Source organism: Clarias gariepinus, chromosome 11 (genome assembly GCF_024256425.1).
Source record: "Clarias gariepinus isolate MV-2021 ecotype Netherlands chromosome 11, CGAR_prim_01v2, whole genome shotgun sequence".
Taxonomy (NCBI): Eukaryota; Metazoa; Chordata; class Actinopteri; order Siluriformes; family Clariidae; genus Clarias; species Clarias gariepinus.
The window spans coordinates 20,884,946-20,905,628 of record NC_071110.1 but is presented as its reverse complement, the minus strand read 5'-3'; the positions used below and the strand labels follow the sequence as shown (position 1 = coordinate 20,905,628).

The 20,683-nt window shown below is 36.4% G+C and overlaps 2 protein-coding genes across 2 annotated transcripts; one reads left to right on the top strand and one right to left on the bottom strand.

Annotated features, from left to right (window-relative positions):
* Window positions 1–3,230: 3,230 nt before the first annotated feature.
* On the bottom strand, window positions 3,231–11,204 carry p2rx8 (purinergic receptor P2X, ligand-gated ion channel, 8). The gene is made up of 12 exons (XM_053506651.1): window positions 10,851–11,204; window positions 10,395–10,545; window positions 10,143–10,214; window positions 9,383–9,458; window positions 9,200–9,296; window positions 8,916–8,996; window positions 7,885–8,026; window positions 5,802–5,938; window positions 5,624–5,717; window positions 5,449–5,514; window positions 5,104–5,189; window positions 3,231–3,817 (listed from the first exon to the last, which is right to left on the bottom strand). The coding sequence occupies exons 1-12, from the start codon at window positions 10,985–10,987 to the stop codon at window positions 3,664–3,666; spliced, it is 1,293 nt and encodes a 430-aa protein (XP_053362626.1). The 5' UTR covers window positions 10,988–11,204; the 3' UTR covers window positions 3,231–3,663.
* Window positions 11,205–16,528: 5,324 nt separating this feature from the next.
* On the top strand, window positions 16,529–20,477 carry txndc17 (thioredoxin domain containing 17). The gene is made up of 4 exons (XM_053507459.1): window positions 16,529–16,757; window positions 18,206–18,287; window positions 19,777–19,852; window positions 19,976–20,477. Exons 1-4 carry the CDS (start codon window positions 16,613–16,615, stop codon window positions 20,042–20,044), a joined length of 372 nt encoding a protein of 123 aa, XP_053363434.1. The 5' UTR covers window positions 16,529–16,612; the 3' UTR covers window positions 20,045–20,477.
* Window positions 20,478–20,683: the final 206 nt, after the last annotated feature.

Below are 20,683 nucleotides of genomic sequence, written 5' to 3'. Positions count from 1 at the left end.
AATGATGCACGCAGAAGTGAATCGAGTTTGTGACTTAAAACACACAGATTGCAGTTATACATCCAAGACTTGTGTTGATTAATTGTGGATACATTAACTTTCTGTGTAGGCTTTTGCCACTTTAACATTTATAAATTTTTTCTTTCCACAAAGAAGCTGCTATTTTCATCGAGTCCGGTGATTTAAGTGTAGAAGCCAGTTGTAATTTATGCTCAGCTGTTTTTTTTTTTGTTTTGTTTGTTTTTTTAACAATGCAACATTGTCAATGAAGCAGATTAACGTTTCATTGTCAACTGCTCATCATAAACAAGACATTGTAATGCTTGAAGATTAGATTAGACACAGTCCTTTGACACTTCATGTGTTGTTACGGCTCCAGGGCACGAAGTCAGGTTGCTCTTTAATAAAAGTTCCTGTTTCTATGTGAAGTGCCTACACCAGGCGATTACAGACTGTGTGTATACAAGACTGCCTGGGAGTATAAATAGGAAAAGTGCTGGCGTAAGTGCACACCTCAGCGACCTGGTGCACTGTTCATGAGTTGGGGACCAAACTGCGTGTAACTACTGACGGGAAGAGCGCTGCATGTGCCACCTCAGGCATAAAACCTGTTTGAATTATAAACTTAATATTTGCTGCTGAATCTTTAGTCTAGGTGGGTAAACCTGCTGTACGCTGCTGACCTTCTAGTGCCCTAGAAACCTTCTATGGAGCGCTTTAGGATGTTCTTTATATCTTATAGAGCACATGTACTCTCAGTAGTACATAATGACTTTTTTTTTTTATTGTTGTTGTTTTAAAGTCTAGGATTCATGCCAAGGGTGTTTCATTTTGTTCTACCAAAGAACAAAATGCTGCATGAATGGTAGCAGTGTGCAACTGTAACTTAAGTCTGTCATTCAGATCCCCATGTTTTTCAGGAATAATGTGTTGCACAAACATTCCCCTCTAACCAAAATAAAGGTTGACTTGCATTTGAAAAGTGTGTTGTTTCATATGTTTGTATCCTAACATAATAAAGATTGCACAGAATATAAACGAAATGGAAAATATTATAAGGATGCTTCCTTTTAAGGGGCAACATTTTTGTCTAGGTCCAGTAACAGCTCTTAATCCAAGCAAACCTGAAACTTTTGGTTGGTTTGGAATTTCATGTGGTTTCACCTTGTATGAGTGTTGTTCTTGTCCAACTTTTACTGAATTTTACTTTATGCCAAATAGTGCAAATGTTTTAAAGAAGCCCTTTTGTATGTGAATGATGTGAACATTCAGCGAGTGGAACATTCAACGCCAGATCCTTGAAAACCCTGACAGATACCTTTGTCTGCAGCTTGCAGAAGAGATGCATTTGTCTGTTAGAACTGTACACACTGTACATCATTAACCAACACAATTTGCACATGGAATTCAACTGGGCATACAGTCCTGAAACCCCACAGCCATTTTCACATGCTTGGACCATTATAGGTGTTCCTGTGAGGTTAGCGATTTAGATGTAAAGCAGACAGTCCCCTGGGTACTGAGAGAACTTTATACCTTGATGGTATCCAAGCACTGGTGAAATGCTGGGATAAGTGCATTAGTCTATCAGGGTAATACACAGAGAAATATTACTGTTATTCTCCACAATTAAAAGTCCTGGTTTGACATTAACAACATATTAAATGATATAATAAGAACATAATTGAACAAACTCAAAAGCAAATAAATTGTCTGAGAAACATGTGTGGTTGACAAATCACTGTTTTATTCAGTGGTCAGAAATCCTGTGATGACAACCTTTCGTCAAGTATGTACAGAATATAGAGCATGGTTCTGTTGCAGTGAGGTGGTGTTTCAACGCTCAGTTGATCTCACTACAGAAAGCGACTTAAACCTGCTGTGTATTTTGGGTCCCAGGAGGAGAGAACGATCCTTGTGGTTAATCTAAAACAGCACACCAAGTTTTTATGCATATTAATATATCACCTTATCTACCAGTTTATGAGGAACACTTGCACACCTTGTCCATGCAACTATTTAGTCAGCCAATCAACTGGTTGCAGCAAAATGCAAAAACCATGTGGAATACGGTGTTCATCATATTTAAATTAATCAGAAGTGGCTAAGATGTGATCTCTGTGACTGTAACATGAATATTGGTGCTGGATGTGCTTGTCTGGGTACTTCAGAAACATGATCCCACTGGGATTTTCTCTCACACACACCAATATGTAGAATTAATACAGAAAATCAAAACATACAATAAGTGAAACACTTGACTAATTACCTGAAAATCAAATAACTACTCTTTACAACCATGTTTAGGAGAAAGGTATCTTAGAATGTGCAGTATTTATGTTTATTATGCCTTGAGGTGGACCTTGTTTCAGGGTTGTTAATATTCAAACATCACTTGAATTCCACAGCTTATCTGAGTATTGGTGCTGGCTATGTGCCTCCCTTTATGGCATTTTATAATAGATACTTTGAGCATGATAATGCAGCATGTCACAAAGCACAAATGGTCTGGTCCCATTAACATGACAAACGAGTTGAGCGGTCTCCTCAGTAACCAGTTCAGTAAATACTCAGAGATGTGCGAGAATGGGAAATTCACTGAATGGACGTACAATTAAACGAGCCGCAGTAATTGTGGAATCCAAGCCATGAAGAATTGAGGTGGGTCCTAATAAAATGTTCAGGCAGTGTATATGACAATAAAATGGTGCTAGTTCAGACTAGTTGACCTCAAAATATCAAAGCTTAGAACTATTTGTAATGCATGTCTACAAAGTGTTCTCTTGTTGCATATTTCTACATGCAGTATAAACACAGTGGCATCATGTTCAGAGTGAAATAAATCACTATTACTCACTCATTCCATACCAGTGGGGGCTGGATCCTATCCCAAGGGACTCGACACAAGACAGGGTTCACCCTGGATGGGGATTCAGACCATCACAGGGCAAAAGCATGGATATACACTACAGGAAATTTGGAAACACTAATTAGCCTAATCTGCATGTCTTTAAAGTGTGCATGGAGCAAACACCATGGGTTTCTTCATACTTACAGGCTTGAAAGTGGGACCTAAACTCTTAGCCCTGGAGGTGTAAGCCCAAAGTGCTGCAGCGTGAAATAAGTTAATATTTAAACAATAACCTTGTGTCAAACAATTGTAACATTACTAGTCATACTTTATCATTTAGATGTATTGCTATTAATACTTCAGTCTGGGAGTTTTATAGAGCTGAAAAAGCTGGATGGTGGGTGGGAATTGGCATGTGTCCGAATCAGGGGAAAAAATATTAAGTATTCAGTTACTTTTCATACATATATGGTGAACTATTTGGCAAAGATGTTCAATCACAGTGTATTTAAAAGTGTCAGTGCAAGAGTCATAAATAACAGTAACGATGGAATCATCTGTAATAACTTGGGGGGGGGGAACACTTGGATAAACATGAGGTCTTATTGCTTCCATCTTCAAGTACATTACTGCATAGCTAATTACTTTGCATAGCGATGGCAAAAGTCCTTAAAAGTAGCTTTAAGTACGTCATTCCTGGGAGCAGTGATGGTCAGTGTATTCTGTATTAGACAGTCAGGTTCTTAAGGCTGGTGTCCATTAAAAAGTCTCAGTAAGCACTGTACAGTATATGCAATAAGCAATATTATTTGTCAGTCACAGGACTTGTCTTTTTGTCCATTGAGTAAATCTATTCTTTCTGGTGTGTGTTGATCGGATGTTGGCTCTGTGACTTGCTCCTGCTCTGATGGCTGCTTCACAGCCTTGCCTGACACGTCTATACTGTCTCTGTTGTTATTTCCATTCCTAGGAAAAGTAAAAAGAAAAACACACGAGGTAAGTCAAAACAGAATACCTGACTATTCACCAATGAATAAAACACTTGCTTATGTGCTGATATAGGAGCATGGGTGTTGTCTATTTCCTATAACAGCATGCATGAAGATTCTTATTCCTCTCATTTTTAGTCCTCTTACAGCAGCTTCTTGCCACATAGTGACATAATTTGTACTATTATACTGTGTAACCCAGGAGATTGCTGTAAGTGTAAAGAAAACTGGCCTCCCTTAAAACTTTATTAAATGTGCCAATGTCTGCCATTCATATTAATGTATCAAATTTACTGTAATAAGTCTGTAAGAGCCCTACTGATAAACCTTCACTGACACAAAGCCATACTGTGATCCTTTATCAAATTCAAGTGAACTTTTTTCACATTAAATGAGCTACCATTCCATCAGTTTTGATTTATTTATAGGTTTATCTAGCCGTCACTGCATTCTTTAGTGAAAGTTTTATTAGTGCAGCAAATGTCAAATGTTCTTTTGAAAGATCAGATCATTTATAGAAAGATCAGAATTTTGTGTAAACAGTCTTCAGGCTGGTGGTGGGGGTAATAGTGTGAGAGACATTTTCTTGGCACAGTTGGTACAGCATGGTTTAAATGCCACAGCCTACAGTATAGTTTCTGACCATGCCCATACTTTTATAAACACAAGATAACGTTCCATGTGGCAAAGCTAAAATCATATTAAACTGGTTTCTTGAACATGACAATGAGTTCATTGTACTTAAATGGCCTCCAGTGTCACCAGATCTCAATCCAACAGAGCACATTTGCGATGGATCATGGATGTGCAGCGGACAAATTGGCAGAAACATGCTGTCATGTGAATGTGGGGGGTAAAAGTATGAATGTGGTACTGTATAGGTTTTTAAAGTGATGTCTGCAATGCTGAATATAGATATTCATAGTTTCTATGACAGGGATAGAAACAACAGATTATCAGTATTAATGTTTTTCCTTTTTTTTTCTAGGTGTAAACAGTTTATTTAGATTCCGTGGCTTAATATAAATCAATCAAATCCATACAACTTAATACATTAAAGGTGAGAAAATACTAAATACACAATTAAATAAAGTGCATAATATAAAAATATTTGGTTTATATTTCTAAAATCATGATGTACTGAGCAGGTATATGCAATTTATTTCACAAAATGTTCGACTTTGAGAACCCCTGCTATGATTATTATAATTTTTACACAAACAGTTTTAGAATTACTTTGGGATTGGTGTCTGTGTGGCATACTTATTATGTGTTTCAAATTTCCTCTCCCTATACATGGTGCTTTTCTTCATCATGTACAGAAGTACCATGTCGCAGAAAAACGCCCCCTGCAGAAGAAAAACAAGAAACCTTACATGATATTATCAGGACCCTTTAATCCAAAGCTCAAGCGTGGCGTGTGCATTGGTGCTTATCCAGTTTCGCTTCAGCTACTAAAAACTGATGGGTTCTTAATCTCAACATTTTTTAGAAGCTCTTTAATATGAATGCCAGTGAAATCTTGAAAGTCTATGCACAAACTGATAGCATCAAATGTATAAAAGTTCTATGTCTACAAGTAGTTTAGATTAAATTTTAAATACTTACAGCACCCATTAATGCAAGACCTGAGCCTATGTTTATGATTGTAGGAATTATATTGAACTTTCCAGCCTAAAAAAAATACACAATGTGTTAAAAGTGTATAGGATCGGAACATCTTTAAATATAAATACCCAAGCCTGGCACAAATACAGGTGAGGAAAGAATTCCAGCTGCATACCTTGCCATGAACCAGGATGTCAAAGCGAATCCCATACACCTTATAAAGTGTCCTGTAGGTCTCTCCATCAGCATTTTTAAAATACCGTGCATATCTAAAAGAGAGTTTTTTAAAGAAGGTGTTTTGTTTTGTTTTTTAAACAGGAACAGGTTTTGTAAAATGGCATAAAAAATTGTACCTGAAGTTATAACCTGATGAGATAGCATTGACTGTTGAGTTCACATCCAGTCGAGTGAAGCTGTACCTCGGGTTGCAGTCTGAGTAGCCTTTATCCAAGTCACAGTGCCACTCTATTAGAATTCCTATTGCTCCTCCCTACATAAGGAGAATGTGACATACATCATATGTAGTGTGTTTAAAAGAAAGCCTAGCTAATGTACACACAGCTAGACACATGGCAAAGTTATTAGAGGAGGCTTTTAATATCTATAAATGACTAAGAGATACAACACTCAGTGAGCGTTGCTGAACAGAACACAATAGTGTATCCAAATATTAGCATCTGTTTTGTTTGAGGTTTTCATTCTGTAAGTTGGTAGTGAGCTACACAGGTAACAATGGCAAACTAGCTAGAAGACTAAAAGCATAGTGTACAAAACATGCACACCTGGTCCTTAGCAGTGTGTGTAGTTTTATTATTCACCCTTTGTGTATTTTGTTATACAATTAGATAGCTGGCTATACTCTGTAAAGGGTATGGTCGAATGTCAGCTGATGACAGAGAGAAGGCGGGTTGAAGCGATGAGTCTCACCTGTGTCTTGTTACACCCAGCCGACGGGCTGTAAAGTGTTTCTTTGTGCTTTTAATAAGGCCTGTGACCTGATAGGAGGAAAGCGTGGCATAGCTGATAGAGCTTGCAAGACACACACCCAAACATAATGCGTGGTGTAAACATGACCATTGAACTTGAACGGGGCAAAAGCTACACCTTGTTGAAGACCCTTGTTGAGTTTTTGGACAAACCACGGTAAATACAGTATGTAGGTGCATCTCAATAAATTAAAAGATCATCAAAAAGTTGATTTATTTCACTAATTGTACTGAAATTCAATTTAAAAAGTGTAACTCGTAATATATAGATTCATCACACACAGACTGATATATTTCAAGTATTTATTTCATTTTGATGATTATGGCTTGAGTATGCACATGCGTTTTTCTACAAGAGGCTGTGTGTGAGAAGCTATTCTCTTTGGTTCTGTCTGCTATTACTGTAATGTTATAATCTTAAGGGGAAATCTGATAGACATACGGTCGGGTGATACATGAACAGATATTATACACTACATACCTCTATTATGATAGGGAGCTGTTATCATGTGCCACTGCACCACTGTGAAACTAAATCTGGTAGAGGTGGAGACTGATAATGCTCTAACCTGTTTTTGTATTGTTTATAATGTTGCTTAAACAATTTTTTTTTATTTAACATTTTTTTGAGTGCAACAACATTTAAAATCGTTTTTCCTAGATCACATTTGCTGCCACTACTTTCTGTTTGACTAACTACAAAATCATAGTCAAATCATGGGCTTGCTTTATTTAATATTTAAACCAACATATTACTGGCGTTTTTCTCCATTGTGCCAAAATTGTGGGCAATAGGGAGGTAGCATTTTCAAAAATCACACAAAGTTCACCCTGACATCAAACCAAATTAACTATGACAAAAAGCACATTACTCTGCATAAATGGAGTAGCTCATTTTGTTTGTCATATGGACTTTCAGAATAAGGATAGTATAATGTACCTTTGGTAGCTGCTTTGTAGGTACCTATTAGTATTATTTACATGGAGATGTTAATGTAATGTACCTTCAAAAACTATTAAAGGTAATTAGGAGAAAGCTTCAAATACACACCATCATATGAACCTTTTTAGATAAAAAATGCACCACATGGCCTAAAGTTTGTGGACACCATCAATCACACCATCCTCACTCAACATCAGTCCCTGATCTTACTAATGCTCTTGTGTTTAAATCAACACAAATCCTCAAAGTCACGCTTCAAAATCCAGAGGAAAGCCTTCCCAGAAAATTGGATGTACACTGGTGTAAGTGGTAAATGTACCAGTGGTGTACACATGAGAGTATCACCTGATTGAAGTTAAGGTACAAAATAATACCCGTTTTCTAAAAGTCCTTTTTCTCTTTTAAAAAAAAAGCACAATGTAAACTTGACTTAAAGCTGTAGCGCATATACGGAATTACTGAAGCTCAGTAGCTTAATAGTTTTGTGTTTTATGATGGGATACTCACCAACAGGGCCATGTGTTGAAAATCATGTCCAGTTCTCCGGACTATATCACCGAGACGGAATATGGGGCAGTAAGAATGAGCAAACTTGTCATATGAACATTTCTTCAGATACATGTCATCTGCAGTCTCCAAAACATTTGATCTGAAGACAGAGTTGATCATGTTAACCTAAACACACACTGACTGGCTTAATGTTTGCAAAATAAGATAATACAAGAAAGTACATTTAGACGGATTAGTAGAAAAAAAATTAGTTATAAGCCTCAATAATCATGTAATAATGTGTTAGATGCTGTCATCAGTAAATGGTCTCATAATTAAGAAGAGTAAAGGCCATTTCGTAAGTTGTGGTGTAACTCAATAAGAGACAAGTGTGTGGAAATAAATGATGAAGATAATAAGGATATTCAAATGCAGACGTTTGATTTGTTATTATAACATGACTACCTCAGATGGTATACAGTACAAATATGTGATTCCTCCTGGAATGGCAGCAATTGCTAGCATTAGCGTTAGCTCATTCAGTCCTTTTGTTGCAAATGAGACAATGCTATGGAATATGCTGTGCTTAATGCTTGTCCAGGTAACATTAACTAATATAGATATTTCAAGCGTTCTAAGGAATAGCTAACTAACTGTTTAAGGGTTGACTCCCAAATAGCGTAAAATAGAAACCTAGTACGCTATGTAGGGGTTTAAATCTGTTGTTACACACCAAGGCATGCCGTTGTTTAGAGGTTAGAGAGGGATTCAACGTTGTTTTAGAAGCTAGTTAGAATTGTAACCCAAAACACAACATGGACAAATAAGAAGCAATTACTAAGGAGACAACGTGTTAGGATGATGTAATGTTAGCAGATGTGTTTTCTTGCTGAAAGTGCTTCCCTGACTTCAGATGTGGGCAGGATCATTATAGACAGACTATGTATCATCACTTGTGAAAGGGTCAATAAGCATGTTCTGTACCAGGTGTTACTTATTGTTTCCTAACTGTCATACCATTACGTGTGAAAAATAGAGAAAGTACTTACTTTGAGAAGTTAAACTTGGGGAATCTTATGAAGTTCTTTATGTATATGGTGAAGTTTTCAGCTTTTCCTAACAAAGGCACACTAACAAGACATAAAAATGACACTTTTATATACAGAAAACAAACAACTAGCCAGAAAAATCATACAGTAGCTATTTATAGTCAAATAATTTAGCCATTTATCAAAGAAGCCTTTAATGTGCCTCATTTATCAGGCACAATTTATCCCGCATTGTGAACCTGTGAAAGGCTGTTACAGTCAGTGTTAAGCTTATTTATTCTTACTCTGGTCGGATGCTTCGCTCAATGGGGCACCAGCCGTATATTTCACATGTTCCTGTAGAGTTCCTGTTTTTCTTTAGGCAGCGTCCTGTCTTAATTCCTAATAGGAAAAAAAAAAGAAAATCCGAATGTTGAATGCTAATTATTAATGACCAGATTAGTATGAAACTCCAAAGTAGTACCCACCATGCCCAGCTATTACAGTGTCTCCTTTTGGGCAGTCTTCATTCTCTTGGCAATGACCATCAAGCACTTTAATACTCTACAAAAGAAAGAAGTGCACTTGATTTATTTTGAATACAGTTAATCTGATGTGGCTGTACCATCAGTGAGACACAGAGTAAAATGGTCTGTTACTGTCATGGTTTTATTGTCTGATACCATGGCATGCGAGAATGTTTACATGCCCTAATAAACACTGATTTAAAAAGAGTCTGACTGTGACCATATGAGGCAATGTACTGACAACTGGCTCCTTGTGATGACTTGAGTAAAAACATAGCATGGTGAGTCATTTAAGGTTGTCTAACACATACTGGGTTTTGTTTCTTTCAGGAGATGACAAAAACACTTACCACATTGGAAGGGTTTGCAGCAACGAATGAATGGTCAAAAAAACAACGTATGTATAATTGGCACTGACACCAAAAACCCTAAACCTGACACCAGCAACACCAAGGTTCTCTACTCACAATGATGACTAAAGAAAATGTCCTTATGTAGTGGTCACCACTTTTTAACCGCTGGTTTAAATACATCATACAGTGCCAGACCGTCTCCTCCTGTGGTCAATTCATATATATACTGTATAATCTATATCCCAGCCATAATTCCATCCCACATAGGGAAGACTGACCAATAAAACAGCTCCAATTTGTAATAATAGGTCTATATGAAATGAGAACGTGAATGTATGCTGTAGTTTGACAGTTTGATGGTGTCTTACCTCAGCACAGTATCCTAATTTTTGGTTTGGGGTTGTGATAAAATTGGTGGTTATGAAGAGCACAGCTTCACCCTGGAGATGGGGGAACATTAGTTATTACAGTATCTAACCACAGAGAATAAATGTTATAGAAATTAGGCCTATATAAGCTTCCAAGTCTGGTCTGAGGGGGGAAACGGAAGTGTGTTCAAGCAAGGAAATGGACCAGCATTGGAAATCTGGACATCATGCACATAAACACACAGGTCTCACCTGTTGAGGGACGACATAATCTTCAGGACCCCAAAGCCAGGGTCCGGGCCCAGTCGTGTTGGTGAAAACAACCCCTTTCACTTTAGTTATGACAGAACTCTGTAGCGATTCCTCCGTCTCCTGATAGCCTTTCTTTGTCACAAACACCCACCTGGACAGTGATCACATGACACTACTACAGTAGTCACACTTCACACACCTCAGTCACATTACAAAATACACAAGTCTCCTTCCAAATTCTGCATTTCTAATCTAACCATAACTGCTTTGAGAGCATGATCACAGGTGACTGATCACAGGTGACTGATCACAGGTGACTGATCACAGGTGACTGATCACAGGTGACTGATGATGGACTGATCCAAAGCAAAGCAGGTGGACACCTTCGGCTCGCGCGCGCACACGGACACTGCGGCGTTATTAAAAGCTTGAAAAGATAATCAGACATGACCTTACCCGATGATATAACCGATTACTGAGAGCTGTATGAGTCGATAGAGGATGCCAACTTTCTTGTTTTTGGCGATGACGTATTTTTCTGTCTTGTAATCAAACGCGGAGAGGAAGACACCCTTCAAGTCGAACGGTGCCATTTCTGTGTCTGAGTGCCTTTAACAGCACATAGTGCAGGACAAGCTGATGATACTGACTGCGACACACACACTCTCTCTCTCTCTCTCTCTCTCTGAAACACACACACACACACATCACAAGACAGAAAGTGAATCATGCCCAATCACTTACCCTGCTGACAGACATATCCGACACTTCTACTTTCCCACAGCACCTATAGAACTCTCTTCAGCTGCATTAAAGGTGAAGTTCAGTTTTAACCAGCAGCAATGCCCCGCCTCCATCCCTGTAAGCCACGCCCCCTACAATGTGAGCGTTTGGATTGTGTCTCTAATAAATCTGAGAGCACTCCACACCTGCGCCCTGTTATAGTACATTCGACTAAAGGTCACAACTCAACATAATTCCTCGACACGGCTGTACACGGTGTCAGCACTAAACTAATTTATTTTTTAACCTTAAGTAATTCTATTTTTTAAACCTTAAATTACGTTGTTGTAATCTAGAACAATCGATTCACTGTCTTGAGGAGAAAAAAAAACATTATGCAATACTCATTAAAGTCACCTGGCTAGATTACTGCTTATCAAAGCTACACATGGGGGTGATCAATGATAACACTGATGTTCCCCTCCCCCCTTCTGTAGCTCAAAGCTCTCACTTCTGAGGTCAAATACAAGCAAATGTCATGTAAATCCTAGTATAAGCAGAATAAGTCATTTAAAAGTAAAGAAGCACTAGTTTGTTTATCGTGCATGTCGATTTGGTGTCACTTAGTGCACCTTAAGAAAAGTTGAGAAAACGTTCCAACTAGGATCTTTGAGTTGAGAGAGAATTTTCTGTGTTTTCCTCTTCAGCGCTCAGATATTTCTGAATCAAACATAGCATAATTTTGGGATCTGTGACAATCCTACACCCCTGATCCTATGTCAGGGTCATTGCCTGAAGGGCACTGTGTGTCCATTGGACCTTGTGTATTTTGTTTCAGTCCTGGGGCAACCACTTGTGTAGCACAGAGACGCAATCTTCTACTGTATGTCTGCCGGTTGTCGCAGATGCTCAGATTTTTTGTGGCATGTTTAAGATTCTTAGAGATGAATCTTGTTATGTGAGAACCTGTATGGAAAGTAACAAAAGCAGTGATGAGCAAGAGTCGATGAGATTACCAGAGGAAATCAAATTCATCTGCTGTCATGCACACAAAGAAAGACAAAGAAATTATTTGTCTTTTTATAGCCAAAACCTTATATGTGTATATGTGACCAATAGCAATGATGCAAAATGATATTATGTATGATCATTCTTCACAAGTGATAATGTAGTGAGCCTATGCATGACAAATTGCAGGTGGCCACATTGTGATCTCAAGTCATGTTATGTGAGAAGTGCAGTAATGCAGTTTAAAGTTGAACAGTTTGCTGTTGGCAAATCTGATTTATGCTGTTTAGACTTAAAGTGAATCCAGAGCTTATTCTGGAATACCAGTCCATCAGTCCACTCACACGTACATAGTCAATCAAGCACACATTCACACACTTATTTACACCCTTAGAGTAACTTCTCTTTGGCAGGAAACCAGGCACACCTGAGGAAATCCAAGATACAAGAAGAACATGTGAAACCCATTACAGAAGGAACTCAAGCTCAGGATTGCTGTGGAAGCTGTGAGGTGATATACTAGGATAATAGCCCACAAAAGGCTATCTATAGTAGCACTTAGCAAATCATAGAAATTAAATAAACCTGTTAAGAATGTCAATATTATTCTTAGGTAAATTTGTGGAAAAGGATGCAAATTACCATATTCTATTCTATCTTCCACTGTGTCTAATACAATAAGAAAATGCCAACACTGAGTTTCAACATTGTAGCAGTCAGCAAATTCCCATAAAAGTAAACAAAGTAAACCTGAGTGGATCTGTTATGTAAGGAATTATGTTTAAAGTGGTAAACTACTATTCATACTTAAATAATGTACATGGTTTAAATTCACTGGCTGTTGTCTGCTTTACATGGTGGAAGATAAGGAAGACCCTTAGGCATAACACACGAATAACGAATAACACAGTCACACTGACTAAGTCCACCATCACAGTCCATCACAGACTCAAGTAGTAACTACACACATATGTAAATGATTGTATCATGGTATACAATATCTTCCTTCATTGCATTCACCTATAATCATTTGCACGCATTGTATATTCCTCCTTCTCTGTATACTGTTTACATATGCAAATTATTTTGCACTGCGACAGATGTGTTCATGGTTAGATACTAAATGTATTACATTGCCTTGTACCATATATGTGCAGTAACAATAAAGTTGAATCTAATTTAATCCTATATGAACATTTTCACTGGATTTTAAAATAGTTCTGTAATTTGAGTTACATGCTAGTATGTCATTTCTCTAGAGACTAACATTATTGATTGATTTAAGAAACTTTACACTGTAAATTTCAGGTACTATTAAGCATGTAGTGTAGAGTCCACGAACACTGTTTACAATTTAAAGCATTACGCTAGCCTAGGCTCTTGTTAATATTATAAACATAAGCAGTGTTTAGTTTTAATGTGCATCTGATGAAACACTGTATCAGAACTGGTATGGCCTGAAAAGACAAGATCCTCCATCAACTGACATTTAAACATAAGAAGATATGGGGGAAAACAAGAGAACTGTCGTTGTTTTTCCTCCATTTTGCACCCTTCATAAAAATATGTAAAGATCATTATTAGTTCATTATATAAGCTGAGCATTAAACTATATTTTAAATTTTGCACATCAACACAACAGCTTTATATTTTTATTTTCTTATTATTTTGCATTTTTAAATATTATTTTCTTATTTAAAAAATAAGTTTGTTCCAAAATTTATAATGAGGAATAAGGAATATTTTAAATAAATGCAAAGAAATTGTTACTCTTAAAATATATTTTTCATGGCCCTCAGGATCCAGGAACGCTTATTTTATTTAGTCCTTTTTTCCCTAAAGTTTACTTGCTCAAATAACATTAAAAACACACAAGCAGTTAAAAACAACACTAAGCCAAATACTGTAAGGGTCATGTAAAGGTCAACTATTTCTCAGATCTGAAACAGGAAATTTTCTGAGAATTTTGGAAGACAGAATTACACACAAATCTTTTTTTTACGCACAAATATTTTTGACAGTGATCTTATTCCATAGAGAATTGGATAGATGAGCACACTGGCCAAGCACATCAGTAAAAGACCTGTGTGTGATCCAGTCCCTCATGAAGCTCATGTAGATAAAATTCTTAGAATAGAATTCTTTCATCTTAGAAATATTAAATAGTCATTACACAATGCAGAAATACTCCTACATGCTTTTGTTAATTTAAATTATTGTAATATCTTACTGCTGAAAATTCCCAGAAGATAAATAAACAAGCTCCAAGTAGTTTCAATAATGCCACAGCCAGCGTCATTACTAGAACTAGAACACTGCTTCTGCTCCCAGTGACATGTTGCACTCAGTAAAATATACTATAAAGCACTAAATAGTCTTTTTTCACAGTACCTAAATGAAATGGATGTATTCTATGATCGGACACACCGCTTTTGATCAAAAGGTCCAGGCTATTATGAGGCGTACCTCATATCATAAAGCCTACAGCAGTTGTTGTTTTTTTCTACAAAGCGTTATGGTTAGAGAAAATTAGTCTGCCAAATGCCTAGATGTAGGTTAGGGAACAGCACTTACTAGTGTTTGGATTCAGCCACAGTCTCCAGTCTAGGTTGAAAATATATTTGTTTAATCAAGCCTTTGATCAATTACTTGTTCTTAAGTAAAATTATTTATAAAAGTTAGTAACCCCTCATATAATTCTATGTGTTTCTGGTGTTAAAACATGATAAAAATCATCTGAACATAGCAGGTCTTGGTATTAGGCAAACATGATCTCAGATGAATAACAACATATGGGCTATGGGGCATAGTGTACTTTGCCCCATAGTCCATATGTACAAAGCCTCATGCCCCAGCACCCAGCAATCCTGTATATTATAGGATAAAGCGGTACAGACAATGAGTAGGTAAATGAAATGAGTTACATTTCATATTAGGTTATAGGCTATAGCATAGTGTTCTATGATTGGAGTGATGGGGAAATGCCACTAAGATCTTGACAAGTTCATACAGGTCTTGTAGAACAGCTGTGATCCACTGACCAGCAGAGACCCCATGGAGCAAAACTTAGCAGCTGTGAACACTTTGGGCAGTTTTTAAATGTCATCTGAACAAAATAAAGACATAAAGGAGTCTACAATAGAAGCCAATACATCTGAGCTACTGAATATGTAGAGTACTTATGGCCATATCTGTTTTAGACCATATCTGTGTTGAATCTCACATTCATACACATCTACACTCACATCTACACTTACATGTTTATGTTTACATTCTGGACCATTGCACAAAGACACTTTAATAAGGCACCTTCATAAGTCACTTTTTATGCACATTTGCACACCATCTTTCCTCACCAAATTTCAATTTTTTTTTAAAAATGTTCTATGTACTGTACAGTATATATTTCTATTACTATGTACAGTATATTTCTATTTTAATTTCTATTTTTATCCTAATTAAATTAAAATTTCTATTGTATTTCTTTTATTCATATTTATTTCTTATTATTAGTTTTAGTTCTCTTTTTAAGATCACTGGTGGTCGTATAAGCATTTCACTTCATATCGTACTGTGTATGACTGTGTATGTGACAAATAAAAATTAGAATTTGAATCTGAAATCTGCTTGGTCAGACAAAGACATCTGGCTGCAGGTTCCATCACATTATAACGTTTGTTGTGGTTTCATCTGCTCATATTAAGCATATGCCACAGTGGAACATTCAATCTGCACAGTGGCAGGTAATAAGCCTAATAATGAGCCACCAATACACCACTTTATATGTAACTATAAAACTGTAAAACCTCTCAGCCCCATGATTGATTTTGCTTTGACAGCATGCCCCCAATGTAGTTTCCTTCTCATTTTAGTGCCATAAAAGCATTTTGCTATTTTGTAACTAACTGTAGCTCTTAATTTGTCAAACCATGATATTAAGAAGGATTTGTGTCTGTAAGACATATAAGTAAATGCATAAATCCTATATTTGTCAAATATTTATTACAACACAATAGAGCTTGTTAGGAAGTTGGGGTCAGAGCACAGGGTCAGCCATGATATTCATCCCGGAAAACGTTCTAATAAGCTGACAATCAATTAGGACGCTTTCTCGTGGAAAAATTATATTAAATATAATTACAATAATATATCTTTAATGCAATAATATATCAATATATCTCGTGTGTGAGTATGTTCGACAAAGAGGAAACGACTTTTCTTGTGAAAAGTAACCTATTTCCGGAAGTTAAGGAACCCTTTTCAATTCCCACTGAAATAACTCCCCTTTTAAGTGTACTACACAGCGCGTGAGTTGTGGCGCCCGTGTGCCCTACATAGTGCTCTTTACAGACAATAGGGAGGTATTTGGGACTAGGCCTAGTTTGTCACATGCTCGTTTAGTCACAGATCCGCTGTGGACCGTGTGTAGACCAGACACAGACTTTCACCTCAGTCTGACTGAACCCCGGTGAGTGCGCGCGCACAACATGGCTAATTATGAAGAAGTCTCTGTGCACGGATATGAGGAATTCTGCAAAGCTGTGGCTGAGAGAAAGGGGAAAGACATCTTTGTGTACTTCAGTGGAGACAAAGATGATCAGGGGAAAAGCTGGTGTCCAGACTGTGTGAAAGGTGAGAACTTTCATCATTTCAGCTGCTTTCAGGGCATATATATACGAGGTGTGTTACATGTCGTGTACATGCCATGATGAGTGTACAGTATGTAGCCCAGGTTCCTTATCAAACAGCCAGACAGAACCAGATCTGACAAACCATAAACAGGAAATGTTACTCTTTTGCAAGTGTCCACTGTAATGATTTACAACCTGAGTTTCATCAGAGGTCACTTTTGGGTCAGATTTCTTCCTCATGCCATCTTAGAGAGGTGAAATTATTATCATTAAAGCAGTTCTATTACACCACAGACATGCAGAATGTTGAGCTTTTCACTTGTAAATACTATACTTTAAATCACTTAGAAAGTGTAGTGGACTGCCACAATAAAAGGAGAGAATCTTAGACCTTGCTACTTGTTATCCTGCTACTTTTAAAAAAAAAATAAGAATTCTGACTTTAATCTCAGAACTAGTTGGAATTCTGAGTAAAATCTTAAATAATTTGATGGAGGTCCTAATCCTTTTCCTAAATAATGTTGCTTAGTCAAGAGGATGTATCTTTTATTGTTTAAATGTTTTTTTGTTTTTTTTAGTTGTACTACTTTATATAACCTTTTTTTTTATTATTAGAATTTAGATTTTTCTAAAATTTTTGACTTTTTTCTCAAATCTGAATTTTCAGATTAAATTTGGAATTGTGAGATTAAGTCGGAATTCTGAGAAAAAAAGTCGATGAGAAGGGGTAGCTCAGTCAAGAGTCTTTAGTATGACAACTTTTTATATAGTACTTTTTATAATCAGAAATTTGATTATATTTGATTATCAGAATTTTGACTCTTTTTTTTTGGTTTGTTTGTTTGTTGGTTTTCTACATTGTACTTTAAAGAATCCAAAATATGATGTGTGTTCTTTGATGGTGTTAATGTCATCAGTGTTGATAAACAATGTAGCAAAAAGTATAAATAAGTAATAAAATCCATATAAAATGATGACTAATGATGACTAGACTACTGCTGACATACATTATTTCATGCTCCATGTTGCAATCATTCTGCTGATGTCATACCCACACACCATATTTTTAAATTTCTGTAATTTTACATTATTTATACATTACAATTTATACTTTTATTTAGTAAATTCTGTTCCTGTGTAAATTATATATTTTTATTTTTATTCTATTTTATTTTGTAACTTCTATTACAGATTATGTCTTTAGTTTAATTGCATTCTCTATTGCAATATTTAAGTAATTTAAATCTTTTTATTTTATAAGCATTTTGCTGCATATCATACTGTGTATGGTTGTGTACGTGACGAATACAATTAGAATTCTGAATTGGTAGGTGTGTCCAAACTTTAAGTGGTACTGTACCACTAGATAAACTTGTGCTATTAGGATAATTTTGGTTAAGCGTACACCTTTTGTTCCTGTTTCACTCAATTGTCTCTTGTCCTCTACAGCTGAGCCTGTGGTTCGTGGGGAAATGGCTCATCTTCCTGAAGGCTCTGTCTTCATTTACTGCCAAGTGGGAAACCGGCCATAGTGAGTTAATCGTTATTTACAGTATACACACATGATGTTTTTATTTATACAGACATTTCTCCGTACTATCCCTGCACTCCAAGATCACATCATGACTGCGGATTTTGATGGGGGATGGTGACATTAATAACGACAGCCTCAAACAAAATCAACATTTAACTTTTTGCTTGGCAGGTTACAGGGAGAAAAAAAAAAAAAAAAAGCTGAGCTCCGCCAAGTTTCCATCCTGACTGCATCTGAAAAACCACACATGGAAAACGTCAATTTCTGATCTATGGACAAGCTCCGCTTAACAATCCATCTTTCTTTTCCCCAATCTTTGCAAAATGTCTAACAGTAAATTGGTTTTTCTACAGCATAAACACATTATTTATAATAACAAAATCTTTGCAGACATGGATTATTTATAAACCAGACCAGTTTGGTGTAATACTGCAAACATGGCAACTCTGTGATTAACTGTCCTGTCTGCTGTTCTGAGTGTGTGTATGGGTTTTCTGCCTCAGTGGGTCTCTATTAGCGCTTGTTGCAGTTTCTATTTTTGACCAGTATGGGTAATAATAACTATATTGCCTGGAATAAAAAAAATGTTTTGTAATAATTTAAATATCTAGTCTTTGATTAAATAAATACGGCAAGAGTAGCTTTTCAATTCTTGTTTCAGAAGATGTATCCCATGGTCACAAAAAAAAAAAATCTGTTATTCAGATGGGTTCCATTAGTGGCCTGCATCGGGCAAAAAGAAAAGTATATTGTCGAAATTACTTTAATTAGGTTCAGAACTTTTCAACACTTTAATAAAACCTGGAAGTATATTGCTGAACCATCAACTTCACAAAAAATATGTGAATAATAATGAGGTTGAAAAAAAAATTGGAGGCCACCTACAGTTGAATTGTAAAAACATTGACACTAGAAACCACGGCTGTACTTAATAGTGAAATTTAATAGTGAAAGTCATTTTCACACACAATGTGATGAGGATTTACTGGATTTGGGACTGAACAGCTACGTGACCATAAGGAAACCACTTGTTAGTGAGACTAATCGGGAAAAAACTTTAACATTTGCTAGAAGCACTTTGGAAAAAGAAAGTCATGTGTTCTGATAAGTCCAGATTAACTCTATTCTAGATTGATGGGTATGTCTTAGTGCTTCAGTTGCGTTATGTGGCAATAAATTAAAGTCAGCTGATGACCTGAAAGTCCTGAATGACCAGGTTATGGCATCAATACTTTTTGCTCTTACCTTGTGGGGCATATCCCAGGAAAGAGTGGCTCTGGGAGCATGAGGAATCTTTTGTTAAATTTGTGCAACACTAATAAGTATAACATTATTATTATTATGTATAATGATAGGACAGGTCTATTAGTGTTGCTTTTCAGTTGAAATATTCTGTCCCATGTTTTTTGTTTGTCTTGCTGTATATCAACTAAAGGTTTCAAATATATGAAAAGTACTCTTTTAATAAAAGTTATCCTTCCATCAGCTGGAAAGATCAGAACAACGACTTTAAGAAGAATCTAAAACTAACTGGAGTTCCTACTCTCCTTCGCTACAACACAGTGAGTATCCTTTCCCATCATGGTTGTAATATATATTTTAGATGCGTTTTTTTGTCATCAATTGGTTTGTGTGTGTGTACAGTATAAATGGCAGTTACTGTACCTATTGTATGTTTTCTTTAGCCGCAGAAGCTGGTGGAGGAACAGTGTTTCAAAGCAGACCTGGTGCGCATGATGTTCACAGAAGACTAATGCCATAATACTGGCTGTGTTCCACATATTGTCACCTAATTTCCAAAGCATTTGCTTTACCATTGGTCATTTTCAATGTTTTGTTACCATATCATCAGACTTGTACAATTATGTGTATGTGTGTTTAGTGCAAGGTGATGGGTAAAGTATCAATCTTGGTCAGCATTCTGTGTCTAAAGGCAGTGTGTGCTGATAGTAGTGAGAATTTGTTGCAATCACATAATGTAACATAGTCTGTATTTGTATTTGTGTACAAATTATAATGCTTATGAGCTTGTTAGAGCTAATGCCACAGATTTGTTAATCAATTCTTCAGGTGTGTATCAAATTAATTTTTATTTGCTAGATGTGTCGGACATACAGTAAGTAAGTAAGTATTGTCTAACAATTTTTGATCTTGTCCAACAACAATAAATAAATCTTGGTGACTGGACATGTAAAAAGACACTTGCCTATTTGCAAATGTACAGTGTGTTAAATAGTTTAATGTTTTATTACGTTACATGTTTAAATACCATAAGAATGACATAAGCAGTTTGTTTAAATCGTTCAAAAATAAATTAATCCAAAAGTATAGAACTTTTCCATGGTATGCTCTAAACAGATAAAGAAAGAATAAATGATGAATTTGTGCTCCTA